The sequence below is a fragment of the Typopeltis vanoorti genome, chromosome 17 (assembly GCF_054136105.1).
Source record: "Typopeltis vanoorti isolate ZY-2024b chromosome 17, IOZ_Tvanoo_1.0, whole genome shotgun sequence".
NCBI lineage: Eukaryota > Metazoa > Arthropoda > Arachnida > Uropygi > Thelyphonidae > Typopeltis > Typopeltis vanoorti.
This window is the reverse complement of record NC_143565.1, coordinates 98,282,641-98,309,988: the sequence shown is the minus strand read 5'-3', so window position 1 is coordinate 98,309,988 and position 27,348 is coordinate 98,282,641. Positions and strand designations below refer to the sequence as shown.

At 34.4% G+C, this 27,348-nt stretch overlaps 1 protein-coding gene across 1 annotated transcript; it reads right to left on the bottom strand.

Moving 5' to 3' along the window:
* Nucleotides 1–27,348, bottom strand: LOC150097678 (coiled-coil domain-containing protein 32). Its single transcript, XM_090407266.1, has 4 exons — nucleotides 26,994–27,348; nucleotides 14,247–14,440; nucleotides 9,898–10,033; nucleotides 1–1,991 (listed from the first exon to the last, which is right to left on the bottom strand). Exons 1-3 carry the CDS (start codon nucleotides 27,127–27,129, stop codon nucleotides 9,902–9,904), a joined length of 462 nt encoding a protein of 153 aa, XP_090263392.1. The 5' UTR covers nucleotides 27,130–27,348; the 3' UTR covers nucleotides 1–1,991; nucleotides 9,898–9,901.

Sequence of the window (27,348 nt, the reverse complement as noted above, 5' to 3'; positions counted from 1 at the left end):
TTATCAGTATAGACACTTATATTTATTCATTGATTCTAGATACATCTTTTATATTTTCTTTATATCAGCAATGCATTTTTTTTAAAATAACGTCAGTTTTTTTTTTTTTTTGACCTGAGCTTGTTGGGCTTGATTAATTACTCTTGCAATTCTATAGTCTACAACGTTATAATTTCTGGTTGGATACAATTAAAATTGGATTTCTGAAGCTTCACAGTATAACATGCCCATTTAAATTAATGACTTTTAAAACTTAAAAAATTATATTCTGCTTTTCTTCTCACATAATTATTTGTCATTCATGAATTAAAATTTACACGAGCTGCCAGTAGTTAAAAAATTAAAAATAAAATAAATCATCAGATTTTCAAAAAAATAAAAAATAATACACATATATGAAAACTGTTATCACAAAAAAAAATACTTAAGATTTTCAAAACACTAACGTGGATGTAAGAAATACTTTCTGCTGTATATGTCACAGTTGGCTACTGAATGATATGATTACTGACTGATATTACATATACTGATTTTAAAATTTTAAAACAATATCAATTTAAAATTTTTTTTATCTAAGTTAAATTTGACATAGTTATAAGAAAACTGGTGTTGCTGACTTGTATATATCCTATTAAATGTTTTCATCTCTGTAAAAATGATAGCAAATTTACTTTAAGTCCTAATGATGGTGGTATTCCCCCCCCCTCCCAAAACCAATCAAAATTTCTCCCTCCCTGAAATATTACACATATATATCTAATATCAGGTTTGTATGCAACATTACACAAATCAATCTCAATTCAGTTATATCACTCTCTTATGGTCTAAGTTGAAAGCATAATGATAAAATATGATTTTTAAAAAAAAAATCATTGTGCTCATAAATTCAACCAAATAGCTGATAATTTGAGTACATACATACATATATATGTATGTACTCAAAAGAGAAAAATTAAGAAAATAATTTTATTTTAAAAATATTAATTGGTTTAATTTGGTGAATTGAATTATAATTATACTAGCAAAAAAGTTTAAAATGGATGGCTAAGTTTTACTTATCAGGAATTACAGTCCTCATATTTTATTGTCATCAAGAAATGATAGCAATAAAATCACATTAGCTACAACTATACTAGCTGTAGTTGTAACTACAACCTTTGGCAGTGATAACCTAAATAACTTATTTTCTTACAATGCTCAGCTACTTTTCTTTCATCCAGCTCTTTTGATATTACACTACTCAATCAGTAATTTATAATCTTTTATTTATAATTCATTCATTTAAGATAAAGAGATGAAAAGATTCTCTGCAATCATATGTTAAAATAATTTTCTTGACATTATTAACTGTACACATTCATGAGCACTATTTTAATTCCATAAACAAAATACATTTGAACATAACATAACTCTTCATTAAACTCCTTGAAAAAAAGTAGGGAAAGGGAAAACCAATTTCACAAAGCAGTTTATAAGTTCATAGGTCTGCGAGTTTACAAACGCACCAAATATGCAAGAGGATTATCACACAGCTGTACAATTTTTTTTTTAATCAAATATACTACTTATTAGGTAAAAACAAGAAAAAAAATATTTTTATCGTTTCAGGGAAAAGGAGTGGAAGGCTATGCATTGCTCTCTACCCTACAGTAACTAATCTAAAATAATGGACTTCTTTTTAAATGACAAAAGATGTATTCTTTTGTTCATGACGATATATTACAAAAATAAATGACTTCCAAATTAATGATTAATTAAATATCATTAACATGCAGACACTTTTAGACTTCCAGTGAAATCTAGATATTAATCTATAATTACACAATAATAATGAAATAAAGTAAATAGGAACTATACTGTTATATACATTTCTATACTGTACATAAGTTTTATACATATAATACATTTTATTACACAAAAAATTATTTAATACATGAGTATTAATGTTTCTGCACAAGACCAGCTTGCTAATATCTAATACCATTCATTACCTGTAAAAGAAAAAAGAATTCACAAATATGCAAGTGAAAAGGATTATTTATTTAAAAATTAAAATTAAATTAAAAAAAAAAAGATTGATAAAAAAAAAAGAGAGAAATTTTATATGAATTTAACTTTCAACCATAACCAAGTAATACAGTATCTGACATCAACACAAAATGCAAACTCATAACACATAACTGGAGAGTTAGTTCAGATGCTTATTTGCTTTATTTGTTCCTTTGACATTATATATACTCATGTTCATATAAAAAAAAACATGTTTTTTTGGTAATGAAATTTAAATGTCTCTTTAAAAAGGGATAATAACACGATAATTGTCACAAATAATGAAGAAGATAAAATAACATTTTTATTTTTGATTAATATTTAGCTCTTTTTAGTAGAAGATATGATATAATTAAGAAATGACAATAAACTTTAATTCTCCCCCCACCTCTCAAATGGAGTGGACAGTGATATTTTCACTGGGAAAACAAATACTTATCAAAATTTAAGTTCAGCTACATTCAAAGCTAAAAATTCGCTTTTTGCTGTTTAGTACTTCTTGGGTCCTGGTTTCAGCTCTCTTATCTTTATTACAGCTTGGCATTGACAAAATCAATTACCTGATGAATGCCACTGTCAATTCATAGTTCCATACCCTTATAATGGATTCTTGGAGCTCCCAAAGTGTTCATTGAGCCACTAATTAACCTGAAACAATAACTATAGCTTCTTTAAGTACTAAACTCAATTCATATGGTTCATTTTTTTTTTAGGGTTATAGCATTACTTACACCAGTGGTTCCGAAACGTTTTTGGTTCACAGCTCCCCTTAGTGTATCAGGATTTTCCCATGGCATCCAAAGTCAGATCATAGGCTTAGCTAACAGTTGCAGTGCACAATTGGTGCAGTTATTTCAGTGAAAATATTGGAATATTTTGCAGTGCCTCATGGCACTGCAGCGCACAGTTTGGGAACAACTGACCTACACTTTTTTCCCTATGACAAGGGACAGAATCATCCTGAAAGATGCACTTCATTGTTACAGTAAAGTGGTCTCTGATAGCAGACAGCAATTCTAAAATTTTCAAGTACACTTGTGCATTCATTGAACCCTTTGTGAAATGCAAGTGACCAACACCATGATATGATATGCAGATCATTTGACTAGCTGAAAATTTGACTGTTGACACCAGACAGTCAGGGTTAAATTTTTCCTGATTGTCTTTTCTTTGAACCATCAGTCTGCCATCAGCACCCTGCAGGTTAAACTTTTTCTCATTAGAAAAAAGTTACTCTTTTTCACTGATCAGGGGTCCATTTGGCATGCTCTTTGCACCAACTTAATCATGCCAATTTCATTTTTTTTTTTGGTTAAAAAGGGCTTCTTTTTTTAGGGCACCTGGTTATCAGTCTCATGAATGAGTCTTACGACAGTTACAGGGCTTGCTGCAACTTCCGTTTGTTCTTCCCAGTCCCATTGCAGCTCTCTAGATGATGCACAGCAATTTTTAAAGCAGAGCCACTTTAGAACTTGATCTTGACATGGCCTAGACCAGGGTTTCTCAAACTTTTTCTACAACGGGACACTTCACGAATCCTGAAATTTTCACAGAACACTTTGGTTATTTTGTAATGTATTAATTAATAGGTAATTTAGCTGATTTATTATTATTAATTAATAATTGATAATTAATTAAACAGTTTGGGAACAATAACTATAGCATCTAATTAATTCTAAAACTAATAATTAAACCATCATTAAATTAATTTGTGCTGATTTTCATTGATATATCCTATTCTGATTCGCCAAAAAGTTATATTATAAGTACAGACATACCCCGACTTACACGAATCCAGAGTTACGCGGTTTCTTATATGTACGTATTCCCGTTCCACTTCACCACTAGTCGTATGTTTCCTGCACCAACCTCATTTGGCAGTGTCGCACATGCTGTGAACAAGCACCAAAGTGTTTCGCACGTTTTCCATTCATACACGATTTTTATAGTCTACAAACCTTGCAACTGTTTAATGTTATGTTCTTGATACAAATTTTATCACATAAAAAATAATAATGTCGTCCAAAAGAAGCAAGTCCGATTCTGATATAGCTAGCAAGAAAAGAAAAACATCAACTTTGGAAACAAAACTCAACATTATTAAGGATTTTGAAGGCAGAATGAAAATTTGTGAGCTAGCAAAGAAGTTCGGTCTACACGAATCCACAGTAAGAACAATCATAAAAGGAAGGTTTATAGATTTTGGAGGACATAGATTCTAACGGGGAATGAATTGTAGCCACAAGGCAAGGAATAAAAAAATCATTGGCTTGCTATGAAGAAATTTTGTGTGACAAGAAAAAGACATTATGCTGTCAGACGAATCTATTAGATTTTATGAAACGATCGACATAAAAAAAAAAAAAAAAGTTATTTCTATGTACGAAAAACTACAATTATAATTATATTTCTATAAAAAAAAATAGGTGTTTTTGTAAACCTTTGGTCCCGTTTAACTAATATTTTGTATGTTTGTATGTATAAATTACATGCAAAATTATACCCCGAATTACACGAATTCGACTTACGCGCTTTTTGTAGGTCCCACTTACTGCGTAACTTCGGGGTATGACTGTACTTATGAGTGAATGCAGACTTTTTCTCCTGTGTGCTGGTAGTTTTCCCCTCCTTTTGTACATCCTGGAGATCTTTGTAGGCTTGAGGTGAATGACTCACTATCTGTTCCATCACAAACACCTTCAATAAGAGATTTCTTAATACCAAAAATAAACAAAGTGCCTTGTCTCCTATTCATATTAGAATTTAAATCTGTATTCCTATTACTTTTAAAAAAATCACGGCACTCTGGTTTCAAAACAAGCACTTACACACTGCAATATGAACTTGCGAAGAAAGTATTCAGTATTAATAGATTTGAGAACCGGATACAGACTAACTTGATCTGCAATTTCAGTGGAAAAATTTTCTTTATACTTCCTTGCTGATTGGTCACTGACATTTATAACACAGATGTTATTTCGTTCAGTTTTGAGAGCATGCTGTTCATTGTTGTAATCGGCTTGCAGGCAATTTTTATGATTGGTCATAAACGGCGGTATTCTCTTTCCCGATTGTTGAAAGATTTCGATGTGTGAAAATTAATGATAATTCATAAATAATTAAATGTTTAAAAATATGCCGCTTGGTCACTGACATTTGCTACACAGATGTCATTTCCTTCAGTTTTGAGAACAGAGGATATTGTTATAATCCGCTTGCAGGCAATTTTTATGACCCATCATAAACAGCGGTATTCCCTTTCCCAAATGTTGAAAGGTTGCGAAGTGTGAAAATTAACGATACACCAATGTTATTAAGCGTTCTGGGTCTGAGCTTTTTGACATATTCACGAATATTATTCTCCTGAGAATATTTCCACTATAAAATATTTATTCATGAAAAATGCTTAGAAAACTAAAATGACAAATTCCAGAATTTCTTGCGGAACACCTATTCACCTTCCGCGGAACACAGTTTGAGAAACCCTGGTCTAGACAGTGGCTTTCTACCTGTCTCCTTCTTCATTTCAGAGGATCCAGTTTTTACTTTAGACAGATGCCGTACCCATGTAGAACAACAATAAAATGGGAAAACATTTTAAATGAGAAAATTGCTTAATTATTTTTATATTATTATCATAATAAAATCAAAACATCTTTTAAGTGAAAGTTTAAGTTATTCCCGTATACGGGAATAAAAAGGCATTAGCTGATTTTTTTTTTTTTTTAATAAAAAAAATTCACAATACCCCTTCCTCAGAGAAAAAAAAATACATTTTCATCATTATAAAAAATGTTACTTTCTGTTAAAGAATTATCTAAAAAATAAAGAAAATAAATACCTTTATGCTGTGTATCAAGTAAAAGGAAGAATGATTATGGAAGAATAACTTATTGGTGCCAATGACAGAAGTAGAAGAAATAGTTACTAAGTGATCACTTTGCAAGGGTGTATCATCGTAGTGAAGATTTTGAATTTGTCAACGTAAAAATTGATGTGAGAACTGATGTAGATGAAATGGAGATGCTCAGCATCTTGAAATATATCAATATGAAAACAGCAATGGGATTGGAGATGGCATATTGGCCTGTGTGCTACAAAAATGTGAAAGAGAACTGGCAGTGCTTCTGACCAAGCTATTTAAGTCTTAGCTCTGAAAAGGTCCCAAGGGAGTGGAAAGAAGGTAAGATTACAAAATTTACTCTCATTTTATAACAGTGACAGCAGAATTAGATAAGGGATATGGCTACACCATGGTACTGGACTTTGCAAAGGCACTAGACAGAATACCAAATGGGAATGAATATGAAGCTGATGACAAAGGGTGGATGCTGACACACACACCAGAAAATAGTAGACGGTATGAAAGTGAAATGTAGAAGAATTAGGGTGAGTAGTAGCAGGCCTCAAGGGTCTGTACAACCACTGTTAATAAATAAATAATAAATCAATTTGTATATTAATAATATAGAGAATGATCCGAGAAGAGAGGATATTCAATTGTTTGCTGTTTCGATTGTTTACTTTTTCATTTTTTTCTGATTAAGGAGAAAGAGTGTGCAAGCACTTATTTCTCAAATGTGACATAAAGGAAATTGTAATGATAAAAATATTAAACATGTTGTATGCCATTCATATCTATTTAACCAAAACATTCACTTTCATTCAAATTTTATCAAAAAAAATTATAAAAACCATTAGTTTATCATCATCAACAAATTCCTGATATGTATCCTCAAGGGATGTACAGGACACGATAGTACTACATGAAAAATTTACATCATTACTAACTTCCTATCTATAATTTTCCTCTAAATCAATCTGTTAGCTGTCAAGACTCCAATATTATCTGATCTTATATTTCTGTCTTCTAAGGCACTTCTTACTGTATCAATCCACATATATCTTGGTCTTCCTCTGGGTCTTTTTCCTGCCAACCTGGCAGAGAACACTTGTTTTGCTAATCTTTCTTTGCCCATTCTGTTTAAGTGACCATACCACCTGAGATTAGCTCTGCTAATGCAGTCCTGGATGATGACAATGTCAAGTTCTTTCCTAATATCCTCGTTTTTAATATGATATTGCCACTGATGCCATCTGTTCATGCCTCTAATCTTTCTCAGGACTCTCATATCTGCAGTCTCTAGTCTTTGGTCAAGTGTTTTACTTCTGACCCAGCTCTCAGATCTATAAGTTAAAATTGGTCTGAACACTGTCTTGTATACAGTTAATTTAGTGTTTTCGTTAATTTCTCTCTTATTCCATATAACTTCCTACATACTAGCTTTGTTGATTCTGTAGTTTATTTCCATATTTAATTTACCATTTTCACTAACAGTCGTGCCTAAGTAGCTGAAATGTTTCATTTGTTCTAGAGGTTCTCCATTCACAATGGAGTTGATATTTTCAATGTTTCTGCCTATTTTCATTGCCTTTTTAATGCTGATCTTCATACCATATCTATTACAACAGTTATTCAATTTAGTCAAGGAATCTTGGAGACTTGTAGAAGTATACTATCTAAATACTGGAAATACTAGTGACCATGAAAGAATTTTAAGGAAAGTTTTAGGTGCACCACCCAAACATGTGAGCAGTATTCTAAACATGGCCAGATTTGGGATTTATATATATAGTTAAGAGTTGGTGGTGCAAAATAAGCTCTTGAATGAAAGAGAATGCCAAATTTCTTGGATGCTGAGGAGGCTATTGTTGTGATGTGTTTATGCTATGAAAGACTGGAGGTAAACGTTAGCCCAAGCAATGAGATCTGATCTTGTCTGGTGATTAGCGTATTACTAAGGATAAGTGGAGGTGAGCTGGAATCCTTTAGCATGAAAAAAGGCAAGACTGTGTTTTGGTGGCATTGAACATGACAAGGTTGTCCTCATCCCATTGAAGGATAGTATGTAAATCAATGTTTAGCATGATTTCTGGAATCCTTTAGCATGAGAAAAGGCAAGACTGTGTTTTGGTGGCATCGAACATGACAAGGTTGTCCTCATCCCATTGAAGGATAGTATGTAAATCAATGTTTAAGGCACTATTGTAAATGATCTTGTAGTCTGGGATGTCAGAGTACTGCATGGTTTATCAAATGAGTAGGAAGAGTGGAGAGTACTACTATCATCTGCAAAACTGTGGATAGAATTAGATGTTATCATAAGTAGGTCATTTATGTACAGGAGAAAAAGAGTAGGTGGTAGGTCAGTACCTTGAGGCATTCCAGCATTGGTGGTGAAGCTCGAAGAGAGCCATCTAACATAATTTACAGAGAATAACCAGAAAGACAGCTGGCTACCGAATTACAGAGGATGACATGGAGACTGAAGGATGGCAATTTGTTTAGTAGATCTCAATGCCACAAATAGTCGAAATGTTTGGAAATGTCAACAGTAATCACACTAGCACACTGCATACCCATTCATTGTTTTGACTAATTTCTCATTTACTGTTTCTCTTGTTCCATATAATTTCATTTAACTAGCTCCATGACCCATACTGAATTATTCTACTATCAATCTCCACATGGAGGAGATTCGGTGAAGATGATAATTCTGTCATATTTGACATATCAATTAATTGATATGTCAATCAGCTAATTTAACAGATATGACTTATCAGTTTTCTAAAACTTCATTACTTCTTTTTTTGGGATTGCTGCTACCATGAAATTCTTGCTTTTCTATACAAATGACTTCACCACATGCTTCTGTTACTGTTCACAAATGTCTTCGGATTTTGCCTTTTTCTCAAAAGTTTGGTTCTGTTTTCAAACCTCTTCACTTTTTTCCTCAATAACATTTCTATATATCAGCCTATAATTTACATCTTAAAATGGTTCAACTCTGATTTTTTTAAACAAATAAATTTGGTTATTTGTTGTGATATTTGTTTTTAATTGCTGCTGATTAGGTGGCCACTGGAAATACCAGTGACCATGAAAACAGAAACAAGTTCGGTGTGTTTGCAGTTGCACAGTAAAGGGATGTTGGGCAGCTGCTGCCCTTGTATTAATAGGTGCAACAAAAAAAAGTGAGGAATGATGGTTGTCGATTCCAGTGAATTGGCAACCATCATTCCTCCACTTTTTGTTGCTGTACTGGTATTAATAGGTGCAACAAAAAGTGGAAGAATGATGGTTGTCAATTCACTGGAATTGGCAATCATCATTCTTCCACTTCTTTGGCCTAGCATCCCTTTACTGTGATACTGCAAACACAATGAATCTGCTTCTATTTTTCCTCTTTTATTCTGCCAATCTCTGGAACAGCCTTCTTCATGAAGCACTGTTCAACAACTATAATCTGCAACTCTTCAAAAAAAACAGCAGCAATAAATTTCTGTCCTCATCTGCACCACACGCAAAACATTTATGTGCTTATAGGTCACTTGACTTCTTGTGTACAAGATTAATAAATAAAGAAAAAAAAAATAACATAGTATTAAAACCTGAAGGAGCATACATGGTTGGTTAGAAACATCGACCAATGAAAGCCACAGACATGAGAGCTTTTAAGAAAATCAGGAAGGGAACAGATGGTTTCAATGACAGAAATATATTAAAAATAAAAGATAAATAACATTGTAAGTATTGGTACAGTATGATATGGTCATTTAAAATGAAAGTGAGATGAAACACACAGAAATGAAATAAAATGTGTCAAATAAAATATTTTTCATGAGAATTCTATAACAGGAAATTAATAAAATATTATGATCTAAATGTTCTTTACGAAAAAAAAATGAACCAAAAAAATAACACTAGAATGGCACATATGAACATTCAACTGAAGAAGTTATAACTGGAGAGCTAGTTGTATCGAGATATATCAGAATACAATTTACCTGATTATCTCTCTACCGAACTATTTTCTGAATTCTGTGAAGTCATCTCTGCAGTATTTTTAGCCAGTACATCTGCTTCTAATAAGTGCTGTAGTTCTTCTAGTGTCAATGCATTTTTCTCTGGAAATAGTCTTCTCTGTAAACGGAACATTTTAATTTTATTAAATACATTAAATGTATTTAATGTGCATTAAATGATAAAATAAATGACAGAAATATGTAAAGGTTGGTCAATTGGTAGAGCCTCTGCTACTAATGGCTCATGCAAAAAGTTAAGCAAGTTTGAGTTCGGTTAGTACTTGGAAGGGAGTCAATCATTCGATGCTGTTGGCACACTCTCCCTCGATGAGTCTTTGGGCTCCCTGGAGTTGTCACATAATAATAATAACATAAAATAAACACCTATTGAAAGCATGGTGCCTAATTAATACTTTAGCAAACTATTTTTTTTTTTTATTGATCCCATACATGAGAGATCAAAGGATCTATAAGCACATCAATGTTGTGCCTGGAGTAATACACATACATGCATGCAGGCTCATCATACATATCATCCTAAAAATGCCCATCATCTCTATACATATGTGAAGTGATGGGCCTGTAAAAAAATTATAATGGAAAAAAAAAGTTCATATGAATATATTTCTAGGATGAATACAGATAATATTATACAAACTTATGAAAATAAACCACAGGATATTAAGGAGACAGTGTGTAGCATTCTTAGCATGAAGTTTTAAGGGGAACTTTCCAAAAACTATATAACTATGAAGACCACCAGAAAAAAGTTTAAAGTTTTTAAAGTTAAAGCTTCAGATCAGCATTTCTTAAATTTTACATAACTGGGAACTTTTTTTTTCCAGTATAATTTCTTTATACTGTATACTCCATATTAATCTATACTATTCGGTATAGATTAATATGGAGGAAAGCTGTTGAGAGGAGATTAGTAACAATGTAAACTTAATCATGCAATATTGTCAATGCATCCTGTACACATTATGAGGGTATATATTGGGAAATCAATGATAAATAAATTAGCACACAAGAGGACTTAACATTATTCAACAAAAAATTGTTCTACTTTCTCTATTTAGAGGGTCCTAATTTTCACACTTTTATCACTTTCATGATTCTGCCTGATGATTTATAGCAGGCAGAATCAGAAAAGTGTTACAAGTGTGAAAATAAGGAACCTCTAAAAATTAAAGATGCCAAGAAATTATATTCTTGGTTTCATCCTTTATCCAAGTGTAAGCAAACAAAGTTTGCATATGAAGTAAATTCACGACTGGGCTACTTGTATATAGAGGCTAATGACTTCACATCAATTGCCATAGTGTCCCATAATGCATTGCATTATGGGAAGGGCCACTACCCAGACTGGTTTATGTATTTCCACACTTACACATACCTTTATTGAGGTATGTGTAAGTGTGGGAATACATCTCCAAAAACTCATGCAATCCCTCAGATTACCAAACGAGTGACCCAAAGGATTATTTAACTCAGAGGTAGTTCCACTCAATGACAGACTCACCCCGCCATCAAGAGGAACCCTCAGCAGCAGTTCTGCCCAATGGGAACAACCACTTCAGCACAAAAGCACATCAGTGGGAGCCAGACCTTTATTGAGGTTTCATCAGAGAAAGCCAGAACCCAAAAGTGATACCAAGGCTGAAGTAATGCCAAAGTCATATTTCCATACGAGTAGTCAAAAGGTGTTACACCTGATTACTAATATACTCTGGATTAGAGATAGATGTTGAAAATTTTTTCACTTGGTTATACTATAAATTAAAGACACCAAGAAATTATATTCTTGGTTTCATCCTTTATCCAAGCGTAAGCAAGCAAAGAAAGAAATATGACTTCGGCATTACTTCAGCCTTGGTATCACTTTTGGGTCTGGCTCCCACTGATGAGACCACTAAAGGATGAAACCAGTCTGGGTGGTGGTCCTTCCCATAATGCATAGCATTATACTTGTCTGTAAGGATATGTGCTTTGCATTATGGGATGCTATAGCAATTGATGAAGTCATTAGCCTCTATATACAAGTATCCCAATCGTGAAGTTACTTCATGTACAAACTTTGTTTGCTTATTACACTTGAATAAAGGATGAAACTAAGAATATACTTTTTTGACATCTTTAATTTATAGTATAATCAAGTAGGAACCTCTAAATAGAAAAAAATGGAACAATTAAATATTTAGGAGTAATGATTAGAAGCCAACCAAATGAAGTGGTAGAAGTTCAGAACTGAATAAAGAAGAGTAATCAAGCCTTTTATTCTCTCTCTCTCTCATCTGTGTTCAGGTGAAAAGATATTCATTGGAAAACTAAGATACAAATATAAAAAAAAATCAGCTAATGCCTTTTTATTCCTGTATAGGGAGTAGGCAAGACCTGTTTTAGCCCTATCTAACCTACAAAAAGATACAAACATACAAATTGATACTTTATCCAACTGTTACCTATGGATGTGAAACCTAGTTATATGTGGCAAAGGTGGAAGAATTGAATTCGGTTTTTGAAAGGAAATCGTTAGAAAAATATTTACTCCAGTTAGTGATAATGGTCCGTGGAAGATACAACCATGAATAATATCAACCCAATAAAGAACCTCCAATACCTAGTGTAATGAGTTCAAAAAAAATTGTAATGGGCAGGACATGCTTTACAAATAGAAAATAAGATTATAAATGTTAAATTTTTGGCAAAAGACCAAAAGGAAAGATAGAATGGTATCCTTTAGTCAAGGCAGTAACACCATATTGTGAAGTCCAAACTGAGGAGTAAGGTGCTTTGAATAGGCAAGAGATGGAGGCAACAAAACAAGCCAGGAGGCCAAGGCTTGTTTTGGACTCTAGTCATATGAAGAAGAGTTTTTTTTAAAGTAGTATTCCTTTTGGACCACATTATGAATTAACTTGCTGTATTTTTTTTTTAAGTGATTATTTAAATCTCAATGTTTAAGTGACAGGATTCAAATTCATAAATATAACAAACTGAGAAACATTTCTGAAAACTTTACTCAGACTTTTTTATACATCACTGCTGATATTATAAATGACAACTCTAAGAAATAACATAGCATACTATGTGTAAACACACGTGTGCACGCGCACACATGCACACACACTCAACAGTATTCTGCTTACACCTGTGTGATCGAAAGCCAACAATTTGAATCTATAAATGAAAAGATAAACACATTTTCATACTTTTCATCAATAACAAAAGTTTTAATAGTAGTAATAGTAGTTGGCTTTTTCATCTTGAGATATCTGGTTTTTCATCCCACTGACCCAGTGGCATAGCTGGGGGGGAGGGGGATCCGCACCGGGTGGAACTTTGAACCTTTTTGAACTTTTGCAGTTAATTCTAAAATACAGTCTCGAGAACTCAGTTCCCAAATATTGTAAAAAAACTGTGAATTTTCCTCACAATTGCTGTAAGTGTTGCTAGTTATGAGAGGAGTTTTTCTAAATAAAACTGATTAAGAATTACCTATATTACTATGAAATAGATTTTGCCAATGTCATCAATGATTTTGCTAACAGAAGTAAGAAAAATAACATTTTAGATTATTTTTGAAGAAAAAGTTTTACTTCAAAAATAAACATAGTATTTTAATTTATTTCCTTATATGTCATTTTGACTTTTTGTAATATTTTTGGTGTGTATTGAGAGGGGCAGCAAACTCAGGGACTGCCCCGGGCAGCAAAAGCTCTAGCTACGCCACTGCACTGACCTCTACACTCCACACAAAGTGCATCTTAGTGAAGGATGCCTATATGCTAATCTAAACAATACAATTATAAACATCATAAAATTTTATCTAGCTAAGCTTACCTATGGTAAAATTAGAATTCCCATCATTTTATTCACAATTTTAAAACAGAATTGTGCAGGAATTACAACTGAAATACTGAAGATTATCATTATGAGTAAGGACTGGTAGGGAAAAAAAGTATTAAGTAAAATTTTTGTTGCACTTAAAAAAAAAAAAGTATACCTCAGTTTCAAAAAAAGTAACATTAAAGCTGCTTTTATTCTCTTTAATTTCTGATTGTTCAAAGCAATGGCAGAGAAAAGAATAATCTATCAGCTTGCTTCAATCATTTACTTTACTGTCTGAATTACATGGATTAATATAGCACAAAATACTTTTCAACTACTAAAATTTTCTTTCTGCCCTTAGCAGTCGTCTTGCTTTTTTCTTTTATATGTTGCATCCATGTACTTTTGCAAACGCCAAAGATAAAAGTGAACACAGATATTATCATTGAATAAATGACATGAATAAGAATGTCAAAAACTTACTTGCAACAAGCACTTACTTCAACATAAGAGGCTGATACTTCCTGATCTCCATTTTCTGCTTCTGGCAAGAAGGAACTTGGTTCTTGGGGAAGGTTGCCACTTCCATTTACCAAATAACTCATGTGACCTTCTCGAACCTGTTGTAAAGTTGATATTATGGAGTGTGGTGTTGGATCGCGTGCTTTTCCTTTTAATCGTGCAAGTTTAGATTCTTAAATAATAATAAAACAGCAATTAAAGTATGCAATAACATTAACAACAAAAACAAACAAATATATTTAAAAAATTAAAAATTACATTAAAATGGCAAACTAATTCATTTCAAACATCCATATCCTCTATAACTAGTCCTCTGACTTCGTACTTATTTAATAACATACATACCAGCCACTGAATTAGAAACTTTTAGCAGATGTACGTAAACATCACTTGCACAGTGTATATTCAAACTACTTCGTCATGTATGTCACCACGAGTTCTAGGCAACTATTTAAGAATGCTGCTGGTCAGTAATTGCAAACAGTGTTGATACCAATGGGAAAAACAAAGGATCTTTCGGAGTTCAACAAAGAGCTTATTGCAGGTGCCCGTTTGGCTGGAGCCATGATTTTGAAAACAGCAGAACTGACTGGTTTCTCGAAAGGTGAGATATCCCAGATGTTTAATTAGTGGAAAAATAATCCACATTGCTTGTCTAACACGTGTAACTGTGGTACTAAGAAAGTCTGTCAGGAAGGAAATCAGCATCGTCTGAGAAGGCTTGTGGACAAACAGAACTTTCAGTGTGCAGCAATTGACCCGAACATTTAACAATGGCTGTTCCCAACCCATATCTCACCGAACTATGTGCAGAGAACTGAAGAGGATCAGTATTGGCAGGCATGCCCATACGTAAAATAAGTTTTTAATTCAGTGGTCGGTATGTGTAGAAGAAGAAAATTCTAAATTCATAACGACAGAGTGGGACATGAATAAAAGTGTCAGTAAACTATATTTTCTGAGATAGCTAATTTGGAATGATAATATAAACATAACATAAATCTTACTGATATTTGCTACCTTACCATATTAAACAGGTTGATAAACATTTATAACGAATACCTACTTAATATATATCACAAGCAACACATGATCTGAAGGGTACTTGAATGGCCATTCCTTCAACATATTTTTCAGGGATAAGCAGTGCTCAAATTATAAATATGCCACTGACCATCCCTGGAAAAGAATTTCAGTTTTTTTAAAAACTATAATTGCATCTATTTTATTTTCTAGGCTGTCTAGAAGAACCGACCACAGTGATTTTAATGGTCTCAAGAAAATAATCAATATTACTATAACATTTTCTTTTAATTACAAAACAAGAGTGCAGAACTATCTAATAAGAATAACCTTAGCACTGTAGCAACATAATTAGAAAAAGCAGTAGTCTGCTGCCTACCACGTCACAGTTTTCAGCTGAACTATGCATATGACTGTTCACTAATTTATCATGTGGAAATCTCTCAAATGTCTATACAAAGTCTAAAAATATAACACAAGCTCCCCCCTCCCACACACATACCCCCATCGAACTAACATATTCATCCCTTTTCATAAAATGCAAATAGCATGCTGCCCTTTACAAGCCAATGCTGTCATAGACAATCCTATATTTATCAATCCGTCAGTTGTCCTATGTCTATCACCGTGCTATGGCTATCAATCCATCTATCAATCAGTTTAATGCAGCAAAAATGTAAGGTCTTGAGGTTTGGGACACACTGATGGGATGCTGCATACTCTATGGGAGGAGTTAAACTAGAGAAGTAGGAGAGACAAGAGATCTGGGTTTGATGATTGATAGAAACCTGAAATTTAGGGGACATATTGCAAAGGTAGTGAAGGAAACACAGAGGATTGCTGCAATAATGAGATGGATAAAATGGTTATCATTCCGTTGTATAAGACTCTGATCAGACCACACTTAGACTACTATTCTCAGATCTGGTCCCCAGGATTTGAAGGGGATAAATTAACTGTGGAAAGGGTACAAAGGCGAATAACAAAGATGGTGTCGGGACTGTACAATGTTAGTTATGAGGATCAGCTGAAGGAGTGTGGACTGCAGAGTTTGGTGGATAGGAGGAGGAGGGGTGATATGATTGAGACTTTTAAACTGTTGAGAGGTAGTTACAGGGTTGACACTGGGAAGTTCTTTCGCTTGGTTGAACAGCAGGAAGGAGTCATGACAAGGGGCCATCCCTGGAAGTTACAAAAGGAAACTGTGAGAAAGAGGGTGAGAAGTGGTTTCTTTGCATAGAGGGTGGTTGAGCCATGGAATGCATTGCCTGATGGAGTGGTGAGAGCGAGAACGGTCAATGCATTTAAGGAGTGTATGACAGACTTTGTGTTTCCAAGGAGGAACCTCCCTCGATGAGTCTTGATAGACCTGTGTTTCTTAGAAAGGACCTCCCACAATGAGTCTTTTGACTCCATGGAGGGCTGAATAATATTAATAATTCAATCTTTTATACTTTCCTAACAAATCTTTCGAATACTTTCAACCAAACTGCAAAATAAAGAGGGATCTACAGGTTCCGCTCTTCCATAAACTTTAAGATGTATCCCATGCTTCAAAACTTTTAGATGTATCCTTTAGATGTATCCCATGCTTCAAAACTAATGAAAAGGTCCCAACAAGAATCAAATACCATGCATTTCTGAGACAGTCTTTTGTAGTGACATCATAAATGTAAACAACTAGCAATATAAAATGCAAAATATCAAGAAATAAGCATAAATCAGTTGGGTAAATAGAAAAAGAAATACTGTAGGATCAGCGTACTTCACAGAAGGTATTTGAAATCAGGCATTTGAAATCTCATTATTGAGAGCCACACATGCTCAAAAGTCACTGGTTGATGTCTGATGCAGCTTCGTGTCCCTACAGTTCATTAACTTTACCCTAATGGGTAAAGTACATAAATGACCCCACAAATAAATATATACAGGATTTAAGTCACATGACCAAGATGGTTGTATAAGTGGTTTACATCAGCAATTCATCTTTCAGGAAAGATTTGATGAGGATACCCTTGGTCCTCACAACTGAAACTGCTGCCAAAATGCTAACCAGCATGATAATCATCTGATAAAAGTGTTTGAACCTGCTGGAAATGGCACAAGTAAATCAGAATTTCATGTAGGATCCTCAATACAACTACTTGGGAAACACCGTCTTTTAATGAAATCCTCCATGTGCTTGTGCACAGATTCCATGCCAATAGACAGCATGCTTTCCTTCATGCACTCAAGGTTTTTTCATTCCTTTTCCTTCATTTGTTACAGAAACTCTATGTTCAAACAGACAATAATGAAGATAAGTGAACATTCAAGAGCATGGAATCTGATGACAAGAGAAAATCTCTTGATAAATCTGTGCTCCATGTACATTTCTGTTGCCGCATCTGTAAGAAAAGTGAAAATCACTTAATTCAGTAAATGTGAACTTATCCTTCATTGCAAAATAATGTATGAGTTAGAAATGCTAAACAAACAGTAAATATCATTTGCTCAAGACAAACCTATTAGATGGAATGCAGCTTTTTTTTTGACAACTTGAATGCGATTCTGATTTTACAATCACAAGATTCATTGAGTCGTGACTATCTGTTTTGCATGATATCACCATTTCTGGTGCACACTCAACAGGCTCAGCTATGAGGATGTTTCCACTCATGTATAATTGGACTGTTTTTCTTAGTTCTGAGGTACAGAATACACCTTTGAAGTTTATAACAGGGTATTGAATCACCATGTATAATAAACACGCTTTAGCAGTGCTTTTGTGTGGTGGCACTAATTTGCCTTCTTTCCACTCTTCTGGGAAGATCGGCATTGCAAAACTCTATAAACAACTAGGTAAGTCACATAACTGACTCTTTTGCACATTCCTTAAAAATATAAATGAAAAGTCATTCAGTTTCTACCCCCCCCCCCTGCTCATACACACAAAAGGTCAGGTATGTTTCTAAATAAAATCTAAAAAAAAAAGTGTTTTCAAGAAAGCTTCCTCCATCTTATCTGTTAATTTCTATTATCTCTATATGTATTCATTTGAAGCAGTCTGGTATGAGATCAAGGCCAATAAGACAAAATATATGGTTGTTGGTTGCTGATTAGGTCAGGGAGTAATGTGTGCAGGTTGAGTGATTATTATGGGGGAGAACTAAAACTATGGAGATATAGATTGGAAGGAAGAAAGAACACACAGCACGAAAGAAATGGAATTTATTCATCTAGAAGGTTTATTACTTGAGACAGCATGTGATCAAGAAAGAATTGGGATGCAAAAGGTATTGGAGCTGATGAGAGGATCAGAAGATCATGTTGGGGGCTTAATGGATTGTATACAGCACTCAGAAAGGATTAAAAACAGAATTTAATTCTTCCTTTATTTCGTCTCAGTCAATGAGACATCTTCAGGGATTACAAAAAAAAACTAATGTAACATATATACAAATAACAAACAATACTAAGCCCAACCATGTGGGAGACACTAAAGTCCTATCTAGGTGGAGCGCCCTCTAAGAAAGGCTGTAGGTGGTCTGGAATGTAAAGTGGGACCTCTGGTGATAAGCGTTTCCCAAATCTTAGGAAGCTTAATAAAACCATATTTGTTAAGATTTGGTTGATTCCTGAGAGCTGCTGCTGATTCTAAGAATAGCCTTTCTTTTTGAACTTGCTGTGGTGGAAAATGGTGGGTTTTTTCCATGAGATCCTGTGGGTTGTATCCAAGACATGGTCAGCCAGGCCAGACTGACCACAGTCGTGCTTGCAGATGTATGACATATGTTCCTCCAGGTGGATAGTAGCTGATCTGCCTGTCTGTCCAAAGTATGCCAGTTTACAGGAACAGGGTATTTTATAGACTCCAGGCACTGAGAGAGCAGGGAGCTGATCTTTTGTAGAGCGGATGAGGGTAGCAAGTTTGCGTTGGGGCTTAAATGCTGTGTGTAAGTTGTATTTTTTTAAAATCTTGGCTATTTTTTCAGATGTGCCATGGATGTAGGGTATGGTGACAGCATTTCTAAATTCTTTTTGAAGAGAAGACCGAGGAATGGGGGAGGACCTGATTATTTTTCTAATGCTGTGATCACTGTAGTCATTGGAGAGGAAAGTGTTGTGTATGTGGTCAAGCTCAGTTGTAAGGACGGTTCCACTGGAACAAAGATTGTGGGCTCTCTTGGTAAGAGTTTTAATAATGCCATATTGTTGAGCAGGGTGGTGGTGGGAGCGTTTGTGGATGTATCTGCCTGTGTGGGTGAGTTTTCTATATACCGTGAAGGAAAGTGTACCATTGGGGAGGCGTGTAACTAAGGTGTCTAGGAATGGTAAGCGATTGTTCTTTTCCTTTTCTATCACGAACTGGATTCTTGGATGTAGGCTGTTGAGGTGACTGAGGAAGGCTTCTAATGTGTCTGGGCCATGAGGCCAAATAGAGAACACATCATCTACATATCTTAGCCAGATGGAAGGCTTGAGAGGGGCTGAGTTTATGGCTCATTTTTCAAAATCTTCCATATAAAAATTGGCAAGGGGGGTGAGAGGTGGGAACCCATGGTGGTTCCTTCTATCTGCTTAAAGATTTTGTTCTTCCAAGAAAAATAACCAGAATAGATGGCAAAGGAAAAGAGATCTAAGATGTCAGAAGGAAAAACGTTTTTTAAGAGTGTTAAGGTATCAATTAAGGGAATATTGGTGAACAATGAGGAGATGTCAAAGCTTACCAATATGTCTGTGTTATTTAAGGTTAAATTTTCTATGAGGGTTTAGAAATGGGTAGAGTTTTTTATATAGGATGTGGAAAGTCCAGTCAGGGGGGTCAGAGAGTTGGCCAGCTGTTTTGACAGTTTGTAGCAAGGTGAGTTAGTGACATCTACTGTAGGTCTTAGTGGAGAATTGGATTTGTAGATTTTTCATAAACCGGGGAACGGGAACAGAAAGGTTTGAGTTTTTTCGTGATTTTGGGGGACCAGGAAGCCACTTTTTAAAGTAAGTTTTTTAGTTTTTTAACTAAAAAACTTACTTAAAAAAGTAAGTTTTGTGGGGTCATGTTCTAGCGGGGTGTAGGTAGAGTAATCTCGGAGGATAACCTCCATTTTTCTATTGTATTCCGTGGCATTACCCTTATCAGCTCTGGTGATAACGATACTTTTTTCTTTTCGTAATTTCATGAGAGCAGTGCGTTGGGAGGATGATAAATTACTTTTAGGAGGCAAAGACTGGGCGAGGAGATAGCAAACAACATCAGACTTGACGTCACTAACATCCTAACAAACTAAAAAACTTACTTAAAAAAAGTGTCTCTCCCCCCCCCCCCCCCAATATCATGAAAAAACTCAAACCTTTCTGTTCCCATCTCCCCCAAATATACGGTTTACCAAAAATCCATAAATCCAATTCCCCACTAAGACCTATAGTAGATGCCACTAACTCACCTTGCTACAAACTGTCAAAACAGCTGGCCAACTCTCTGACCCCCCTCACTGGACTTTCCACATCCTATATAAAAAACTCTACCCATTTCAAAACCCTCATAGAAAATTTAACCTTAAATAACACAGACATATTGGTAAGCTTTGGCATCTCTTCATTGTTCACCAATATTCCCTTAATTGATACCTTAACACTCTTAAAAAAACGTTTTTCCTTCTGACATCTTAGATCTCTTTTCCTTTGCCATCTATTCTGGTTATTTTTCTTGGAAGAACAAAATCTTTAAGCAGATAGAAGGAACCACCATGGGTTCCCACCTCTCACCCCCCTTGCCAATTTTTATATGGAAGATTTTGAAAAACGAGCCATAAACTCAGCCCCTCTCAAGCCTTCCATCTGGCTAAGATATGTAGATGATGTGTTCTCTATTTGGCCTCATGGCCCAGACACATTAGAAGCCTTCCTCAGTCGCCTCAACAGCCTACATCCAAGAATCCAGTTCGTGATAGAAAAGGAAAAGAACAATCGCTTACCATTCTCTATATGGCCTCATGGCCCAGACACATTAGAAGCCTTCCTGTCTATGGTCAGTCAGGCCTGGCTGACCATGGCTTGGATACAACCCACATGATCTCATGGAAAATACCACCATGCTCCACCACAGCAAATTCAAAAGAGAAAGACTATTCTTAGAATCAACAGCAGTGCTCAGGAATCAACCAAATCTTAACAAATATGGTTGCATTAAGCTTCCTAAGATTTGGGAAACGCTTATTACCAGAGGTCCCACTTTACATTCCAGGTCACCTACAGCCTTTCTTAGAGGACGCTCCACCTAGATAGGACTTTAGTGTCTCCCACGTGGTTGGGCTTAGTATTGCTTGTTATTTGTATATATGTTACATTATTTTTTTTTATAATCCCTGAAGATGTCTCATTGACTGAGACGAAATATAGGAAGAATTAAATTCTGTTTTTAATCCTTCATGCAATCCATTAAGCCTCCAACATGATGTTCTCACAGCACTTAAGCCTCTACACAAGGATCAGAAGACTATGTAACTAAGGTGGTCACATTGCCTCCAATTTTGGAAAGTGACCATGCAGTCTTGAGATGAAAGATTGTAAAAAAATGAGGAATATTCTGTCAAGAAGGGGTATATGTGGAACTACAAAGCAGGTGATTATGACACGCTTAGGAGGAAACTCGAAGCTGTGTCATGGTATAAAACCATGCAAGGGAAGGATATTATAGCACATGGAGATAGTTAAGGGGCATCAAGAGGAAGCAATAATAAATTATATACCTAAGGTAAGGAGGGTTAATCAGGCAGGAGTTCGGTGGATGAGTAATATCATTAAACATAAACTGCACAAGAAGAAAATTACTGTAGAGGGTTATATAAGGAGAAAGGTGACCAGCAAACTCATGAACAAGTACAAGGCTCAAGCAGGAAAGGTGACCATCATGGTAAGAATGCAAAATCAGATTATGAGAAGAATCTAACCGAGCAGGCCAAAGGCAATCCCACAGAGGTCTTTTGTTATATGGCAAGTAAGAGAAAGAATGATCATAGAAGAATAACCTCAATGAGAGCTGATGGTCACAAGGTTATAGAAACAGATAAAATAGTTGAGTTACTGAGTAACCACTATGCAAGGGTATATCATACAAGCAAGGTTAATGTTGCGACATAAGTGACAGACTTATTTGGGAAGAGAGGTAGGTGAATTGAAGGTTCTTAGGAATTGCAGAATCTCAATGTAAATACGGCTGTGGAATAAGATGGGTTGTCAGCTTGTGTTTTGCGGGAACATGCAAGGGAACTGGAAATGCCTCTGACTACGCTCTTTAACTTAAGTGTCAGCTGTGGTAGAGTTCCAAGAGATTGAAAAGAGGACAAAATAATTCCCTTGCATGATGGAGGTTCTAAGACTGCAGTAGCAAATTATAGACCAATCAGTATTTCAGGAATGGTAGTAAAAGTATTGGAAAAATTGGTCAAAAAGAGAATTCAAGAATGGATGGATAAGAATATGGTACTGTATGAGGGACAACATGGCTTTGTTAAGGGTCAGTCAGTCAGTCATGCTTTAGTAATTTACTAACTTTTTATAATAGAGTGACAGCTGAGTTGGATAGAGGAAATTGCCACACAATGATTCTGCAAAGGCATTTGACCAAATACTACATGGAACTTTGTTATGCAAATTAGAGCAAACAGGGATGGATACAACACTGGTTATGTGAATAAGAGGGTGTCTGCTCGACAGATATCAGAAAGTAGTATATGGAGGAGCAGAATCCAGGCAAAAGCTGGTGACTAGTGGTGTGCCACAAGATTCAGTGATAGGACTACTATTGTTTAATTTGTACATAAATAATATAGGAAATAACCTGAAAGGAAATATTCAATTGTTTGTTAATGATGCAAAATTAGGTAGAGTAATAATGAATCAAAGTGACATGGATAACTTGCAGGATGATTTAAACAGACTGTCAGTATGGACAAAAGATAATGGGCATCAGTTTAATGTGGAGAAATGTAAAGTTATGCATTTTGGGATAAATAGATTACAAGCTGTGTACCACACTGATGGAACTGTTTTCCAGGAAATAGATGACACTAGGGATTTAGGGGTAATGGTATACAGAGATTTGAAACAGAGATTTTCTACTAATAAGTAAAGATAAGGAAGTTATTATTCTTCTTTATAAGGGCTAGATACATCTGCATCTGTACTCAGATCAGATCACCTGGGTTTCTTGGAGATGAGGAAGTGGGGTGAAGATTCAGAGGATGCAACTAAGATTAGTCAGTTGTTAGTGGTCTGTGGAATGTTCCCTATGAGGATAGATTGAGGGTGTGTGGACTGCAGAAGTTGGTGATAGGCGAAAAAGAGAGGATATGATAGAAACATTTAAGTAATTTAAACAGTTTTATAGGATTGATGCACGGGAAATGTTTTAGCACTTGGTTAGAGGAAACAGAATAAGAAGTCATCTCCGGAAGTTGAGTAAAAGTGTGGTTAGTTGGGGCATACGAGGACTGGTTTTTTTCACTTGCAGAGTTGTGAATGAATGGAATGAGTTGCCAGAGTCAGTTGTTAGTGCTTTATCTGTTAATGGGTTTAAGAAGAGGTATGATATATTGTGTGGATAGCTTGGGTCTCCTGCAATGAATCTTTGGACTCCATGGAAGTGCCCGTACAATAATAATAATAATAATCTTACCTAAAACATTTTAGTTATTCAACACCTTATACATTTTAGTTCTCTCATTTCTAGTCTCTGCAGCACTTGCTTCCCACTCAAGTAATAGAAGACATCACTCACATCATGAAATAATTAAAATATTTTCTCAATAAATAATTTCACTTCATCCTCAGCAATGCCACTATCCACTAGCATCACTCTTCTGTAATTACTTTTCTTGCTCATTACATATCATCTGATGTAAAAATGTGAAATCTCTTGTGTTATTTACTGGACTTATCCAACAGATTAATTCCTTCTAATCAGGCTTCAAAATATATCTATTAAGTCAGCTTAAAAATGACTTATTTGCATAGAATGTAGTATTCCACTGAATACTCTTTATATATTTGTTTATTAACCTAAATGAAACATTCTCTGAACGATAAAAGTTTCATTGATTGTCCCTGAAAAATGTTAGGCCAATAATGACCATTTATATACTGTAATAATACAAGGGTCTTTTTAAAAATTCATGCAACTAGATTTCCCTCTTTATAACATGAATGTTTAACGTGACCATAAAAGCAAGAAAGGCATTTTAATTATACAATGTCATAAAGGTAGGTACTCTCTCCAACTGAATATGTTCAATAATAAATCATAAGAAAAATACAATTTTCTTCTGATGAGAAAACATTTTAGTGGTCTTGTTGAAAATCCACTCAGTACTCAATCTAGTAACAGATGCATGCTGCAGCATGCAGTGGCATTATTTAGAATTTAATTCTCATTAAAGTCTTAAGAAAGATTCCACTTAGCCCTGGTCTATGTTAAATACCTACTGGTATCAATCATCTGAGTGCCTAGAGCTACCCAGCAATACAATATACACAGAATAAACTTATATAATGGAATTCATCCTATCAGAAGACCTATATTACATATGCATACTCTATTAATAATGGCAAAAGGAATATACTTCAAAAGGGGTTTATTCTTTTCTGAGGGCTATTTGTCGAATCCAAATTCACTTATTACTATTATTATTATTATTATTATGTAACATCTCCAGGGAGTCTAAAGCCTCATTGAGGGAGGGCATCCACTCCACAACTCTTCATCAACTGCAACCACACCAATGCCATCAACTGCTTACCACCACTAGTATTTCCACAGACAATCACAAATGTCCATGCCAGATTTGAACACGTAACCTTTTGGCTGGAGAGCAGATATGCTAACCACTTGGCCAACCAGGCCACAAAAAAAAAAGACTTAAGAAATGTTTCTCTAGACTTCGACCCAAATCTTACTTTGTATGGTCAAGTGGTTATATCTGCTATGCAGCAATTTCAATAAGTGTATGAACAAATATCCTAAATTATCAACTGTCTAGATTTCAAAAGAATATTATTGAAATTTCTTCTTATTTTTTTTTTTTTTTTTTTAATTCTCATAACTTTGTCTTCTTAAAAATAAAATCTTTTGGTACAATAATTATTCTAATGGAATGACAAAATTCTGGTATCCAAGTTATAATTCATCGAAAACAATGTCAGATGGCAAATGTCTTCTTGGCTTGGTACATTTTCTTTGCTGAATTTAGCTCTGGTTAAAGAATCAGATGAAATTAGGAAAACAATGCATGCACATAATTTTTATTTAAGAAACTATCATGCTAATCCATGTGTTTTATATATATGTTGTGGTTTCATCATAGATTTCTCTGGCATAGATAACTTTAAATAATAAAAATTAAAAAAAAAAAAATTGTTTTCAAAAATGTCTTAAATTCTTAATACAAGTATTTCAGGGGAAAAAAAAGAGATAGATAAGTAGAGTTTAAAAATAAAATATTTGCTGGAGAATTTTGAAGATCACTGCAGTTCTACTAGATATAACTGCTACATGCTATAAGGTATTAAGGACTAAATACTAAATCACTTCAGAATTCAATTAAAAACTACTCAATATTCCAGTGATAGAATTGTCAAATTTCTAGAATTTTAATCAGTGTAAATTAGCAATTAATATTATTCTTTTATTTCTAAATACTAACAGATAAGATACCAAACACTGGTTCTTAAAAAGAAATATAACCCTTCCATCTAGTTATTGTAATATGAATAATGTTATGCCCAAAGAACAGTAAATTAAGTATAATAAATAAGTTCCTGGATACACACACACTCTTCTTTTCCAACAGAATATGTTTCTGAATATCTTGCAATTAACAACATTGATATAACTCATCAGAACTGCTAGAACTGAACTCATATCAGAACTGTTATGCTGTTTGAGTACAAGATATGGAAGCCAAATCAAGTGTACATTATTACTACTCTTCTATTAACAATTTTCTGTATATAATAAATGTTATTATGACACAAGTTCCATTAAAATTTGTCTAAAATCCAAATATACCACCATCATCTTTCTTCATCCAATGTAGCTGTCATAGATTGCTCAAATATCTTTACCTAAAAAAAAAAAAAAAAAAAATTTCCGAGACTTCTTCAGCTGTCACTTTAATAGCATCTCCATCTAGCAAATTTACTCTTTCATACTGCCGTTTCTTCTATTGGCAATGACAAATGGACCCTAGGATTTTTCCCTTATTTCTACGAACTGATATTCATGGAATGTATTAGAGCTGCTAATTTCTATTCGTGATATTCATTATCCTTTCACGCAGTCAACAATTAAAGTACGCAATATGCGGGATATATTTTATGCGGCTTATTGCTTAATGTTAACTATGATTTGATTAGTTGAAGTATACCTGTTATTGACATAGCAATGCCATTTCCCCTTATGATAGATTAGTTATGACGGATAGATTATATTAATTTCCAATTATGTCAGAAACTTGCACCCATTGATTATGATTAATACTTATATTTATTTATGATTTCAATCTTATTTAAATAATCTTTCAAGACTACCAAATGAATAATGGAAAATACTCATTCCAATGAAGCAAAATACATAAAAATAATTTGTTCCGTTGGTATGTGTCACACAGCCTATGTTATATATATATACGCGCACATCTGATAGCTAATTACAAAAATAGCAATCATACCTAAATTTGATAAATATGCTTCAGAATCCGGTAGACGTTCAGAAACAAGGAAACTATCTTCAAATCTGTGTGAAGTTGTGGAAGAAGTTTCGCTAGATGATTCCTGTCCGTGAACATGCCATGGATCAACTTCCATTGATATTTGCTGTTTCACACAAACAAAATAATATTTTTTTTAATTTTGATCTTTTCGGAGGAAGAAATTAGAGTATTTTTGATTCAATAATTATATTTCAAGCCAGCTAAATAAGCCCTGCGTTATTTTCAAGAGTGAAACCTTAGCCACAAATGCGGATTTATAATCCCACATCGATGTAGAAATACCGGTTTGTGATTAGTACTACGTACTCCTCCA